Below are 16,143 nucleotides of genomic sequence, written 5' to 3'. Positions count from 1 at the left end.
CAGAGAGACACCTTCAGGAGTAAAAAGGAATAATTGCAACTTGGTCTTTGTTTTGGAAAAGTGTGAACTTTACAGATAAGAGCCGTGAGAACGTTCGGGGGAGGATTTCTTTGTCTGCAAGTGGCTTGACTTTAAGGGGGAAGAAAAGGGGGGGAATACAACAGAACTTTTATAATTGGAACAATACTAACTTAAAAAGAATAAAATGGCGCAGGAAATTAGAGAAATGATTAAATTGATGTACTTGCCATGGAAAATGGAAATAAGAGAAATAATTATAATGTTATATGGAGGACTAAAATTTGAGGACATAAAAGCTGAAATGGAGCACACTAAGCAGACAGGAGAAGCAAGACACAGAGATTGAAAATAAAGAAGATAAAAACAATATGATTAAATATGAAGAAGTTACTGAATATGTGGATAGTAATAATAAAAAGGAGGTTCTTAGAGATTACATTGGGATTCACAATGAAAAAAAATAAAAAAAATAAAGATGATTATGCTGGGATTAACAGTAAAAATAAGATGATTATGCTGGGATTAACAGTAAAAATAAAGATGATTACACTGGGATTAACAGTGGAATGATAAAAGAAAAAGGTTGAAAAATACTACGGAATATAGAGTTAAATAGAAGAGTCCAGGACTTTGATTTAATGATTATACTGAGAGTAATAATGGTAAAATAAGAGGAAAAGAAAGAGAGGGGAAACAACGGGACAGATAGGATAAATAGGGGAGAGAGAAACAAAGATAGGAAGGAGAGAAGAATATGTTACAGATACTTAGAATTGAAATATAGATGGAAGCGAAAATAAAAGAAAATTAGATTATGTAAAGAAAATATATCAATGGACATAATGAATTAATTTTTATTGAAATGTTGGATGATATTATTTGAGAAAATTGATGGCTATAATAATTGGGAAATTGTTTAAATGCTTATAACAAAAATGGTAAAGAAAAGTTGTTAATTGCTCGCACTTCTGAGAAGTTTTTCTTTACCGTGCAAGGTATTTCCCTGCACAGACCAGCCAAGAGATGCGACAGAGGTGCCAGTCTCCAGTAAGATGTACATTTTGTGGTGGGGCACAATTTGGGGGTGGCAGATGGGGCGGGGTGGGCCGAAAGACATAAACCCTGGCTGGAAGCCGCTGGAAGTGGAGAAGAGGCCGGTTGGGCCAGTTGCCTGCTGCCGTGTCTTCTGGCAGCCGGGACAGAGAGGCAGCGAAGGGAGCCGCAACCACACATGGAGCTGGAACCATAGGGGGGAAGCACATTCCCAGAGCAGCCGCTGCCAGAAGACTCTCTGCCCCGGCTCCTGGAAGACTCGGCAGCAGGTAGCTGGCCTGACCGGCCTCTTACCATTCAGTCTGTGAGTGGCACTCTGCCCGGCCAGAGGGGAGGTTGTCCACTGGGTGGGCACTATGTGGCAAGAGATGCCAGATGGCTGCTCTCTTGCGAGTGTCACTATCAGGAAGAATAGCCACTATAAAAATGAATATTTTGCCAAGACTACCTTACCTATTTCAAACAATACCAATAAAACTGGAAAAAATTATTTTGAAGAACTAAATAAAATAACATTAAGATATGTATGGTTAGGAAAAAAAGCAAGAATAGGTTTGAAAATGTTGCAGGAATCAAAAAAAAGAGAGGGAGTTTTGGACTGCCAGATTGGGAATTGTACTATCAGGCCTCGGTACTCACATGGGTGAAATAATGGATTAGCTTGAGACACGTAAGACTATTGACATTAGAGGGATATGACCTTCAACTAGGCTGGCATGCTTTCTTATGGTATGGGAAGAATAAGATACACAGCTACTTTCAGAGACATTACGTTAGGAATGCATTGTTATTAGTCTGGTCTAAGATAAAAGAACAACAATATTTGAAAATACCAATCTAGCTTTCCACTATGGAGGCATAGGTACATCCTAATCAGTAGTGGTATTCGCTTACCTTCGCTACTGGTTCACAAATGTGAGAGTGCGTGTGCGCACACTCCCTTCACTCGCGCACGCCACCTCTGCGCATGCACAGAGTCTTCTGCACATGCGCAGAGCGTCCGTGATGACGTCTGGGCAGGTGGGTGGAGCCTGAACCGAGTAGAATCGGTAGAATCCCACCACTGATCCTAATGTTATTAATATGGAAAAAATCGTAAGATACAAAGAGGCCTGGTGGCTCAGCAGATGAATAACATTGTGATTAACACCAGTTGTCTGCAATTACTGTAAGTTCGAATCTCACCAGGCTCAAGGTTGACTCAGCCTTCCATCCTTTCTAAGGTAGGTGAAATGAGGACCCAGTTTGTGGGGGCAATAAGCTGACTTTGTATAAATATACAAAAGTATGAAGGCTATTGCTTAACGCATTGTAAACCGCCCTGAGTCTCCGGAGAAGGGCGACATATAAATCAAATTAAAAAAAAACAAAAAAACAAAAACAAATGAATGACAAAGGGGAATTAAAAACTAAACAGGAACTCAGTAGCCAAGGGATAGACATTGCATGGTGGCCACATTTGCAAATACAATCCCATTACGAGAAAGATGCTAAAATGTATGGTTTTAATAAAGAGTTAACAAAATTAAACCAGATGTTAACTGGAACAGATGACTGATAAAAAAACTATATTGTTACCTATTAAGTATTAAAGTTGAAAGTGAGCAAGTAAAGGAGACAATGATTGCTTGGGCTAAAAATTTTGGATATGCAATAGAATTAGATAAATGGCAGAAACTATGGGATAGAAATATTAAATTGACCATGTCAACTGCATATAAGGAAAATCTGTATAAAATGTTTTATAGATGGCTTTTTGCACCAGCAAGGTTAGCAAAAATGTATAAAGATAGATCTGCTAAATGTTGGAAGTGTAATCAATCATCTGGTTCATATTACCATATGTGGTGGACATGCCCAAAAGCTAAAAAATACTGGACGAAAATACATACCTGGCTGGAAAAAATGACAAAGCAACATATAGACCTGAAACCAGAGATATTTTTGTTGGGCATTCTACTAGAAAAATATGATAAAAAGACTACATATCTGGTCTTGCATATATTAACCGCAACTAGAATTGTATTTGCGCAACAATGGAAAAATGATGAGATCCCGTCTGAGGGGAATGTAATTAAGAAAATATTAGAATGCGCAGAAATGGATAGACTGACACTTACTATTAAGGATAAAGAAGAAACAGAATATTTTTTAATATGGGACATATTCTATCAATGGCTAGACAAGAGAAACAGAAGTTAGAAAGGAGGAGATATAAAAGGAGGAAATACTAAAGTGAAGAGTTGCTAAAGAAGATGATGTTAAGTATTATGGTTATATTATCATATTATTATATTATCAATATTACAGTGATGAATACCACAACAAATATGTATATTATGATTGTTTAAAAATAACTGCACCCAGACCATACACTGTTTGATAAAAATTGAATGTTATATAAATAAAACAAATAAAACATTAATTTAAAAAAACATTAAGAAAACCAAGGAATAAAGTCCCAACATCAGTGAGAATTCCCAAGAATCCTATCCCAAGGCATGATGGAAATCTATGTTTTATTGTCTTTCCTTAACAACAAGGTCAAGGCTTGGTGGATTTGGGTAAAAGATACTACCTCACAGGACAGGTTTAGGCATGAAAAAGAAGTACTTCCAAGGTACCACAAAATGATATAATGTTAACAATGGGATCTTGAATATGCAGAGTCTACTAAATCTATAAGACAAGGATACATAACTGGAGAAAGGAAGTCAACAGGCCCTGAATCATAAAGGGATTTATAGTTAATGACCAGTACTTCTAGCCAGAAGCAATACAATTCATGGATCAGAGGTGTTTCTGGGTGAACTGAAGTGGGCCCATTACCACTAATGCCCCTGCATTCTTGATTAGCTATAACTTCAAAGTGCAGTCCTAGGTAGTGTGTGCTGAAATAATTCAATCACAAAATGACTAAGGCATGAGTAACCATGAGTTACTCCTGAGTTACTCTGACTAGTCAGGTCCATCTCAGATAAATTGAAGTGTCAGATGCCTAGAATACCATCAAGTGGTTCTTAAGATATTCTTCATGCCTCCTTTTCCCTAAAAAGGTCCAAGTAAGTCTAAAAGGGCCAGCAGTCAGCAATATTTGGATGAAAGAGGAATAAAAAAATATGTTTTGCTACTTTTATCATACATTGTTGGGCTTAACATAGGCTTGAACGTGGATTTTATGAGACTCACACTTTATCTTCCTTCAAAGAACTAAAATCTTTATTCTGCCACCATCTCGTATAGCTCCTCAGAGAGCCAGAGAACCTCTAGGATTAACAAACAGAGGAGGATGCTCAGTTACAATTCTACCAAAGGCTACTATCATTTCAGAGCCTAAGGAAACTCCACAAACACTATCTGAAAACCAACTTGATCCATCAAGCCTCGAAACCAATTGATAAGGCCATTCTCTTTATGATGCACTTGTGTGTGTGTGTGTGTGTGTGTGTGTGTGTGTGTGTGTAAGCAGTACTAAACAGCTCCAAGGAAATCAGAAAGCGATCTGACTATAAGTTAGGATAAATGTCCCGCATCACCAGAGAACACTGCAGAACATGTGATCAGTGACAAGTGTCCATCCCACAATAACCTGGGTGAGGTCCATGATTCCCTGATGACCATGAACATTAGATTCTGCACCGAACTCAGGCAAAATTAACTCTCCCAGAACCAATATCATAGTAAAGTTCATAACAATAGTAAGCAGCTTTGCAGGATGGTACATGTGTAGCAGGAAGGCTGGTAAAACAAGTGCTCCCAAATGAATCCTAGAACCCAATTTAACAAGATCTTCCCTTATGGGGCCATGCCTCTGAAAGCTACTAGAGCCCCTCAAATAACAACAGCCACTGCATTCTCTCTTTTTTCAGGTTGTGGCGTCATTGCCTATACACTGAATCCACAACTTTCATTCTAACCCTGAGCTACAGAGCTAATGACTAAAACATCCATTTTTCTCTCAGCTTTCCCCCACATCTTGCATGCTGAAAAGTTCAGGAGAATTCCAAAACTTGCTTATTCTTTAGTAACCTTTGGCTGGTTGTACTAAAGGGGTTACCCAAAAATAGAAATGAATGTGACAGTAACAATAGGTTTCAACTGTTCAATTTTCCCTCTGAATCTATCTTTCAATTAATTTATTAGTTTCCTAGCAACCCATCTCAATTTTCTATTCTTACAAGTAATGCTTTTTTCATTTCCTGCCGAGAAGCATCCCTTTTTCAAAGCAGCCGAGATTTAATTTCTTCCTGTGGCGTTTGAATCACATTATGTGTTCCTCTTTTGCTTCTCTTGTGTAGCTCTGTGTTTTAGTTTTGGATACAGAAAATAACAAAAGCACTTGAAATTCCCAACTGCAAAATAGGATGTGTGGGATGGTGAGGCATACACAACTAACAAAGCACTATTACTGTAACACATCTGAACCCACTAGCATATACAGTGAAATCTGAAACAACCCCAGCTGTACTTCATGAATTAGTTTCCATTTTCAGCTTACTACACAAGATTTTCTACAAACTATTTTAAAACATACATTAAAAGCAGACCTCTTTGAATAGGAGTTGTCTCAAAATACCTTGAAAAAGAATATTCTATATGAAGGGCAACAGAAAAAAAGAATCTGGCCCAACTAGCTTCGGTCTTGGAGATCAAAACCAAAACCTGTTCATATTTTCTGAGATCAGTTTCAGATTAACGATTATCAAATTTTGTCTGTGTTCACATAACATACTAAGCCTAATACTAATATTTTGGGTAATAATGGTTTCTTGAATAAAAATTTGATCAAGTAAATATGATACAGTGAAGTACAAATAGCGATTACAAATCACGCTAGCTGAGTTTATCCAATAAATTACAGGCAGTCTTCACTTAACAATCATTTGTTAAGTGACTGCTCAAAACAGTGCTGAAAAAAGGGTCTTACAACCCATGCCTAAAGTTACAGCCATTGTAGCCTCACAGGATTGAGATATGGGTGCTCACAATTATGTAACTGTCATTTGTAATCTTCTTGGCCAGCTTCCCTAGAAAGTCAATAGGGAAACCGGTAGGGAAGGTCACAAGCCGTTGCCACCTGCTGAAAGACTCCTGGTTTCTGAGGATTGGCTAAAAATGATCTGTCCTGAAATCCAAACAGGATTTTTGCACAGAATGTTTGTAACACGTGGCATTGACAGTCAGCCCCAGAAGCCAGAGAGAGTCCTCTTGTCTTTGGGGACTGGCTGCAAACCCTTGTGCTGCAAACACTCCATGCCAAAATCCTGTTCGGATTTCAGGACGGATGTAACAGCAAAGGGATCAGAACAAAAGGGCTGCCCACCAGAGGGATTCAGCCCCGCATAAGACCAAGTCTCTCTGGCAGGCAGCTCTTTCACTCTGTCTATTTAACAATCCAGGAGATCACTTAATGACCTCAACTGGGAGCACCAGGATTGTAGTCATTGACTAAAGCAGGCATATGACATCTGATTCACTCAACAAAGATTCCAGTTTCAATTGTTGTTGTAAATTGAGGATAACTCATAAAGAAGAGATTGACATTTTATCTTTTGTGTTGAGAATCTATATTTTGTGACAGTATATTATATGAATCTAGCCTTCTGAATTCATTATGGTATTGGAAGGATCTTCAGAGACAGCATCAGTATTCCACAAGACTAGTTTTTTCTTTGAGAAAGAGCACAAAGATAAATATGGTACAAACCAATGTAAGATATTATATCTGTTAAAAAAGTAACAAATCAACAAAAAATGCAAATACTCATTCAAGTAATTTTATTTTCATGTTTCATTTATTTTTTATTTATTTTAATATCTCTAAGATTGGTAGAAACTTTCAGAAAGTTAAGATAATGGAACTGGAATTTCAATAGTATATGGACATATATCATCATTCAACCTCACCAAGAATCAACTGGATATCAGGATTGACAAACAAACTACAAATATAAGGTTTTATGAAAGTTTGTAGGGTTTTTATTTTAAAGAAGGGAAGAATAAACTGGGTGGAAGATAATAGTATGGTCCATTACAGGGCTGGGTCTAGTTAGTACTTGGAGATCACAAGAGAATTTCAGTGCTGTGGATTAGAATGGAAAGTCAAACAGAAGAAGGTAATGGCAAAACTCTTCCAAATTCTTGGTGAGAAAATTATATGGAAATAGCTATATAATCTCCAGAAATTTTAATTAATAAAAGTATTTATTAGCCACCCAACTCCAATGTACTCTGGGAAGCACACAAAACTAAACAAGATATAAAAACAGCTAAGGATATTAAATCAACAACACACAAATAAAAAACTGAATTCTAGGTGGGTGATTCTACGTCGTTCTTCGGCTACCCCAAAAACAAGCCCTAGTCCAATTTTCACACCTACGCCTAATATAAGCCCTACTCCCCAAAATAAGCCCTATTAAGTCCCAACATCTGGTTGTTAGAGGTGGAGGGAAGCACAGACATAAAAATCAAGCTAGGGCGGGGGGGGGGAGTGGAGCATTCCCATGTGCCCTGTACCTGCTTACCTTAGGACCGCTCAGCTAGGCCTCCCACACCCCGACACCTGTCGTGCTGTTGCCTGACTTTTTCTGTAGTCACAAGATGCTGCATGGCTTGTCGTTCCGATGCTGCCACTTGCAGCAGAATGCTGTAATCCTCATTGCACTGATGCCACTGCTCTCGGCAGGACACGGTGTGGCACATCGTGCCGGTGCTGTTGCTCACACATGCAATGGCACAACATACTATGCAGTCTCCTGCTGCAAGCGATGGCACTGGCACGATGAGCCACACGGTGTCTGGCCTACGAGCGGCTGCAAGTGGCTGCTGAAGAAGTCAAGCAGCAGCGCAACAGGTGTTGGGGTGTGGGAAGTGTGGCTGGAGTTGTCCTAAGGTAAGCAAGTAAGACATCCCCCGAAAATAAGACCTGGTGCTTATTTTGGGGCCAATAAGAAACTAAGACCAGGTCTTATTTTGGGGGAAAGACAGTATTTATAATTCTGCAAAATCTTTAGCTCTTGTTGTGGCCTGCTGCCGGTGTGCAGAACTAGCAGCAGAGTCAGACACTGAGGAGGCTGGGGAGGAACATGGGCCAATCCTGGAGTCTGGGAAGGCTCAGACGAGGGCTCTGTGTCAGAGGCAGAGATAGAATCAGGGCCATCTGGGAGTTATGTGCAGACTCCAGAGCCTCCAGAGTCGGACATCAGTAAGGCAGAGGAACAGGGGGAGTGTGCTCCCAGTGCGCGCATGCGCAGAGTTGCCAGATGGCAAGAACAGTTCAAACATAAGGGATGACTCAGGAGTAGGGCTTGGAGATGACTGGCCCCTCCCATAAGACATAAAGGAGGAGCAAAGGCACATGGGCCTTTGCAGGAAGCAACTGTTGTTCATGCTGGCCGGCTTCAATACTGCAGCTCCGTGCTGACTCTGTGTTCTGTGTGGCCTTGCAAAGTTAATTGCCAATTAGGTCTTGGCAGTGTGTCAAGGGAGATAAAGGTGGGTGTTTATCAGCCTTATCACGAAGAACTGTGGCAGATGTCTGTCCAACTCTTTACAACTATTTGGGACTCATCTGTGAATGAACAGATTGAGAATGAACAGGCTCTGAATGAGCAGAATTCACAGCCGTTGAAATAAAAAGAGGGCTTTTGGGACTCATTGTATGCTTTTACTGTATTGGGAAGCCTAGGTCAGAACAGATCTGCTGAGTCTCATGTACAACTAGGATAATCAGTTTCTAATTTAATTCAATTTATTCTACAGGAATAAATGGGATGTTACCCACTTTATATTTCTCTAGTCTTTTGAGATCTAGTTAGGCTAACAAGAGCACAGCAATATTTATCAATATTGACAAAAGTAAATAAGAGCACCTACAAGTACAGAACAGACTGGATCCTCCTTCTTCTCTTGTGCCAGAGAAATATGGCAAAATTGCTTTTGTCCTCAGTTCAAATATTGTTATTAACCTTTCTATACTGCATTTAGAAACATTCTCCCTTGTTTTTAGGAACAAAGTTCAGCTTGAATAAAGAGTTCCAATATAAGAATACTTTGTCTGAAAAATTTATTCATAATTCTAAAACAAAATATTTTATATTTTTCATTTTTCTAATTAAAAATGCATGAAAAAATAAAACTTGTTTAATTTTTCTCAGCTCTTTGAATTTCTGGTCAAAGTTTTTTCAGCTGTGCCAAAATTTGAGCAAATAAGATATAAGATATAAAAGCAATGTGCTCCATATTTTGGTTATTTATTTATTTTTGGCACTTTCAGGTTAGTCTTGTCTCCTGGTAAGTGTTTGGATTAGTCTCTGCAGTTTTCTTGGCAATGTTTTTCAGAGATTGTTTCCCACTGCCTCCTTCCTAGGGCTGACAGTGACTAGCCCAAGGTCACCAGGTTATCTTTATATTTAGGGTGAAACTAGAACTCATGACCTCCCAGTTTCTAGTCTGATGTCTTAAATACTATACAAACTATCTTGCACTACTATTTTAGTTACTGTCACTCTAAGCCCAAGAATGACGTAGAATTGCCAGCAAGAATTCAGTTTATTTGCTCATACATAATAGACAGAATCCTTACTATTCTCACCCCAATAGATATACCCTGGGAAATTCTATGGAGTTGCTGTTCTAAGTCTCTTCTTCTGTGCTGCCTCTTCTTTCCCTCGCTCCTTTCTGGATTGTGCTCCATCATCCTGGGAAACACTTCATTGTAGTCCCTGTTACATCAGCTCCCCTCCCTTCCATCTCTCACTGTTACCCATTAAAACTAATTTGCTCAATTTTTGTTTGACAATTTTCCTTGTTATACATTGTTCATTAAGAAGATATCTTATGTTGGAATTATCACACTACTCCTTTTTATTTTATATACAACAGCACTTGCATTTAGGCTACCACCTATGCAAAGGCATATGTTGCTGAAAAGAAGACTCTACCTTACTGGTTTAACTGAATATTTACATGTGAAGGCTGTTTTCTACTCAACAACATATATCTCAACATTTTTCTCAGCAGTTGGTCTCCGTTGGTGTTGACAGGATGGGAGAGATCAAGTCTAGAATCCTTTACTTATGAATTAACTCAGGGATAGATTCACTCACTCACACACACACAAACCTTTTTTTTAATATCTACATGAAACCTCTGGGTGAAGTCATTAGTAAGTTGAGGATCCAGTATCACCAATACGTGATGATACATTTCATCCCTAGGCAGTGCAGATGAAACTGTCAAGGTACTGTCTAGGGTATCGGGATCTGAATGAAGAAGAAGAGTCTCAGGCTCAATCCTCACAAGCCTGGGGATCTTCCATCTTCATGCATGGATAGGATTGGACTTTGATAGGATTGTACCACTCAAGACTGGTGTACAACCTGGTGCAGGGGTGAAATCCAGCAGGTTCTGACAGGTTCTGGAGAACCAGTAGTGGAAATTTTGAGTAGTTCGGAGAACCAGCAAATACCACCTCTGGCTGGCCCCCGAGTGGGGTGGGAATGGAGATTTTGCAATCTCCTTCCCCCAGGAGTGGGGAGGGAATGGGAATTTTGCAGTATCCTTCCCCTGGAGTTGGGTGGGAATGGAGATTTTGCAGTATCCTTCCCAAGCCACACCATGCCCACCAAGCCATGCCCACAGAACCGGTAGTAAAAAAATTTGGATTTCACCACTGACCTGGTGGTCATAGTGGACTCACAACTCCTACTCAAAAAGCAGGTGGCAGTTGTAGTCAAGATGGTCTTTGTGCAAGCACATCTACTGCACCAGTTGTTCCCTTTCCTGGATTAGGAGCTCATTTAGAAACATGCCTTAATCTCCTCACAAATGAATTACTTTAATGCACTCTACACAAGGGTCCCTTGAAGTCCATTTGGAAGCTCCTGTTGGTCAAAAATGCATCAGCGAGCATCCTTCAAAATCTCCAAAAAAGATCAAAATTTCCCCCACACATTTGGGAAGCTCTTGGCAAGTTGCATGTTGTACCTTGTCTTCTTTTATCCTCTTCTTCATTAGCACACAATCACATACAATTTTAGGCATAAATAATGACACATATGCTACAAGTACTTAGAGGTAAATAACCGCACAGTCCTTGCCAGACTCTTACTTTGCTGCCCATCTAGCTTTCCAGTCCTATTTTCCACTGATGCTAGCGAAAAGTCTTCTGAGCTAATAGATATGATTATTATTTCTTAGTGACATCTAATTCAGTATTGCTTCTCATTGGTATTGCTAACTGGGAAACTAATTAATTATATGCAACCCACTTTAATGCATGCTTTAATGTTAAATTTCCTGATTTAAGTAATCATCTAGCCGTGGATTTTTTCTATTTCTATTTCTATGAGAAGGTTTGCAGAGGTAGACAATTCCATCCGATGCTATTATTTTGTGGCTAGTTTTATACCATTGGAAGAAGAGTAGAATATAGTAAAAATGAAACAGATTTAACCTACCAGTCTCACAGATAATCATGTTCTTGTTTCCTCACACCTTTATTTTAAAAATGTACTATCTAGTGTTTATCCCTTGGTAAACATTTTTAGTACAAGGCAGCAGAAGCAAATCCTATTCTAATTCTGTACTCAATGACGTCACAATTAAAATTAGAAACTCAGCATGTGGGCAAAGCTTTTTTTATTCATTACAATACTATAATAGACATAAAACATGGGAATCCTATCCTGACCTTATAAATTTGCCTCCCCCTAATTTCTGATTTCCTGTGTATTTTCATTGTGAAAATTGGGGGATTTTTAGCTGAAATCTTTATTCAAGTACTAATTTTACAGCAATTTGGATTAAAAGCAGTGGGATTTGAAGCAGATATTATAGATTTAGAATGCTTTTTTAATCTCTCCAGTTTAACAGCATTAAAATGACTTTCAAGTTTTCATTCACTCAACAGATATTCATTTGAACTAAAACAAATAGACACTGGAGCTCATGTGAATCATGCTAATCATATAATAGACCAATTGTATGACCAAGAGGGAACAATCTGCAAATTCTGTGTCCCCTTTCTTGCAGCTCCCGGAGCTTCTATTATTACATTGCTGAGTGAGGCTACTAAGAATCAATGTGGTGATTTCCCCCCATGTTTTCCCATAATTTTGAAGTAAACATGAAGCAACATAATTTAAGAAAACTAACAAACAAACAAAAAAGAAGACATAGAAGACATCGGCCTCAGTCTCCATTGACCTTAGTCTCCAAAATAGAAGACATTGGCCTTAGCCATGTTGTGTCCTTTTCCCTTTCACAGTAACAAAAAACCCCAATATGTTCAAGCATGAAATAGTTTCTCTTTGATTTCTAGGAAAACTAGAATATAAGCAGCAAACATACCTCCACAAAGAACTCTCCAACACTTTACCCATATCAGTGTGGTAATATTTGGTAAGGATCAGAATTACCTGAAAGAAATAATGCAAAAAGAAAACTAAGCTATACATATACATATACACACTTAAATTATGCATATTAACATGCAATAAAATAAATGAATTTATAAGATTTAAATTCTAAGAATTATTAATTATTTAATTAATTAAAAAGCTGAGCATTGTTTCTTTGCCTTTTTGCAGTCAGAGAAGTATCAAAGGGGTTTACTGCCAAACAGACAAATCCAGGTTTGCATTGTAAACCAAGAATGTTTCAGAAAATCAGCAGAACAGATTGATGCAGCTATTACTTAGAATTATGAAATTAAATGGATTTATTCCTTGTAAAGTGTACATAGGCTTACGGTTTAAATGAACAGATGAAATACAGATTTTTTTTAAAATTAACATTATAACTGAACTATAATTAAACTTCTAGTCTTTAGATGCATTCTCACATAATGCTAAGCCATCATGCTGTTTGTCTGTTTTTATACCTGAACTCATCCCATAAATAAAATTGAGGTTTTTTTCCTGGCAAAACATCCTTTGAATCTTTGGCTTAGAGAATGTGGTATATTCACAATGTAGTTTCTTATGATAGCTGAAGCAGAACCTATGGTTCATCTCTAAATTGTTTGTGTTCCTTATTCAAGCTATCTACTAAGGAACAGAGGTGGGAGGCAAGGCGAGCTGCTTGTACTGCTCACTTGTTCTCAATGAAGTTTTTTCCCAAATTAGCTCTTTGGCTATGTTCTGCTTGGTAACAAATGTTACTTAATGCCCCCACCCTGTTTTTAAGATTGGCTGCCTACCATTTCAGTTCTACATCCAGTAGAATGAAAGAGATTTCAAAAGCAAGAGAAAGTAGGGATTGAGCATAATTTGAGCTTCACAATACCTGGTAAATTGATAGATGTTGATCTTTCAATGTACAGAGAAACTTTCATTTTTTTCACTGCCCTTTTCCTCCAATACAGTCTAGAGGTCTTCTGGAAACCACATAAATATGTGCTCAAATCAACTATTGTTTTACACTGGGACTTCAGCAGGGTCATGACACAGATTTTTTTTCTAAGAGAACTTTAAGGATGAATATCTAGCTCAGTACTGGAAGGCAATTGTCCTGTTCATCTGTCCCTGAACCAGATTTATATTTTCTCTAAATATAAGCTTTGCTGTATTAATCATTATCAATCCTTATTGTTCAATTCCAAGGAAACTGAGGACATACACATTCCTTTTCCAAAATTAGTTCTATTCTTTTGAAGGAAAACAGACACAACCCTTTTGGGTCCTGCCTTATCAGAGTCTCACATATCACAGGTTCTAATATCTCAATGAAAATTTAGTTCTACAGCATGAACCTATAGTTTCTGTTTTGTACTGGCCAATTTTGGTGCTTGAGGGCACATTTTCCTCCCAAAACTGAGATGTAGTTTATGAAACTATGCAATAATTCCACAACTCTGTCTCATAACTGCCCATCACTCAGGAAAATCAGCATTTGGATTTAGAAATGCATATGAACTATCAGACAGATGCTTATTTTTAGAGCACTCTGGTTAAATGTTTTGCTGTTGGTGTTAATTATATTACTGCAAGATAATGAGACGTGAGAAGAGGAGAATGAGGAAATTGAGTAGGATGAAAGTGATAGATGACTGAAAACTGCAAGTATCTTTAAATGAGTCCCAGAGGGAAGGAAGAGATTAGTGAAATAGGATAAATGAAAGAAAAGATCATCCAGGTTGGTGATACCAGTTCCTGCCCCATACCCACAAGAGAGCTGAACTGAAAAGGACTGAGGTCTTGGCTGTAACAGAAATACCAACAAGGAATAATTCAAAACCCTACATGGAAACTGCTGCAGAGGGCAACAGAGCAATAACCATCATTGGCACAAAGCAACAAAGATCAATTTTAGAGGGTGGAATCTGGTTTTGCAGGAAATCAAGGAGAAAGGAGAACAGAAGTGGAGATTTTCAATTGGCTTCTTCAGAAAAGAATTTATGGAGGCCAGCGACATGGAGAAAGAAAAGAGTGGCAGGGAGAGAAGTAATACCATGATTGAAAAAAGGAAGTGACCCAGAAGCCAAGCTAGTTTAATCAAACCTAGACTTGGACTTTTCAAATCACATGCTACAGATGCAGCTGAGAAGTGCTGAAATGTTCTTTTCTCTCCTTATGATTTTACTAGGTAGTGCATGATACTGCATGGAGAGCAGGGGAAAGCTCCTGGAAAGGTTTGGAGGAGGCTAGCTATGTGGCTAAAAGCAAAAGAAAGTAGAATAAGTATTTGGGTCGACAGATAGGACCTTGAATATCAGGGGTTATGTATCTGGTTAATACAATATGCTTGCTTGTATGCATCAGTGTAAACCAAAGAGTGGGGCTGAATGCGGCATTTAAAGATAGATGGGAGAAATTATTGTCTGTCTCTGGAGGTATGGCAACTGGGACCCAAACTGGGATAGTGACAGGCAAGAGAAGTTCCAACACATCACCCTAGGCATGTTGCTGCTGAAGAAAGGAATATCCCAGTTCTAGGGATGCTTGTAAAGGACAGATCATAATGAGGTTGCATCCAACTCTGATATGAGGGTGGATGAAGATCTGGTAGATATTACTGAGACTTGGCTGGGCAGTGATGACAATGCAGCCCTCTCAGGAAATTGTCTACCTAGGCTTCAGCCTATAGTAACTGCAATGACAGTGCTTGGGAAGGGAAAATAACCATGGTGATATATGAGATATGTTCTTTTTTACTTGCTCCCTGCTGAGGGTAGGAACAGATAATTAGCCATTTTAAGAATTTGGTGGAAGGAAATTTCATACAGTGGGAGAATGAGGGAAAGAGAGAGAGAAATTGCACATATATATTTCATTCCTCATAGAGCACATATTTCCTCTCAGGTTGAGAGTCACATTTAAGATCCAATAAACAGGGCATACTTTCAAAATACTGGTGGACCCAGATAAAGTGTGGCTTAATTAAAACATATAGGTAGTCCTTGACTTATGACATTCATTCTAATTCAAAAAGAATTAGAAAATAAACAGAACAGTCAGACTTGACTGAATTTGAAAAGCTTGTAACACAACATTCAGAAGCTCTGTTTATAAGACATTATTGAAATATGACTTAGAAACTGAAGAAGAATTTTCTTGGTTAGTTTCAAACATGTGGTAAAATGAAATAAAATACTTTTTTAAAAAAGAAAACAGACTACTTAGAAAATCTGGATTGCACAAAAATGGTTAATATGTTAATTTCCCCTTTGCACTCTTAAGAAAATTGATTTAAAAGTTAAATTGTGCACTGTGACATAAATATATATGCATAATTGGTTTGCATTAACATATAATAAAGATACGTTTTTGTGGTAGATTTTCCTAATTTTGCTTTTTCCTAATTTTTCCTTTATATATAATTTCTTTTAAATTTAAAACCATATTATTTAAACATGTCTTTTTAAATATCCAAAAATGTATTTGGTTGCTATTTTTAAAAAGTAATAAAATACATCAGATATAATGTAACTCACTGCAAAGAATATACTGAATGTATGTTTGTGATTTGGTATTTGAGTTGCTTTATGAATCAATGAGCACATCCAACCTATTTTTGAAAAAAAAAATGAGTACCACTACTCAATATATCTGCAGCTATGGAAAT

At 38.0% G+C, this 16,143-nt stretch overlaps 1 protein-coding gene across 2 annotated transcripts in view; it reads right to left on the bottom strand.

Annotated features, from left to right (window-relative positions):
- Positions 1-16,143, bottom strand: part of SORCS2 (sortilin related VPS10 domain containing receptor 2) — a 138,930-nt gene that overhangs the window by 121,079 nt on the left and 1,708 nt on the right. For both annotated transcript variants that reach the window (XM_034411719.3, XM_034411720.3), the window contains exon 2: positions 12,430-12,497. In XM_034411719.3, coding sequence (XP_034267610.1) covers positions 12,430-12,497 — 68 coding nt within the window. The remainder of the gene's footprint in view (positions 1-12,429; positions 12,498-16,143) is intronic.

The sequence above is a fragment of the Pantherophis guttatus genome, chromosome 3 (genome assembly GCF_059756535.1).
Source record: "Pantherophis guttatus breed Tessera chromosome 3, ASM5975653v1, whole genome shotgun sequence".
NCBI lineage: Eukaryota > Metazoa > Chordata > Lepidosauria > Squamata > Colubridae > Pantherophis > Pantherophis guttatus.
The sequence above is the reverse complement of the archived record's forward strand: the minus strand, read 5'-3'. Positions and strand labels throughout refer to the sequence as shown.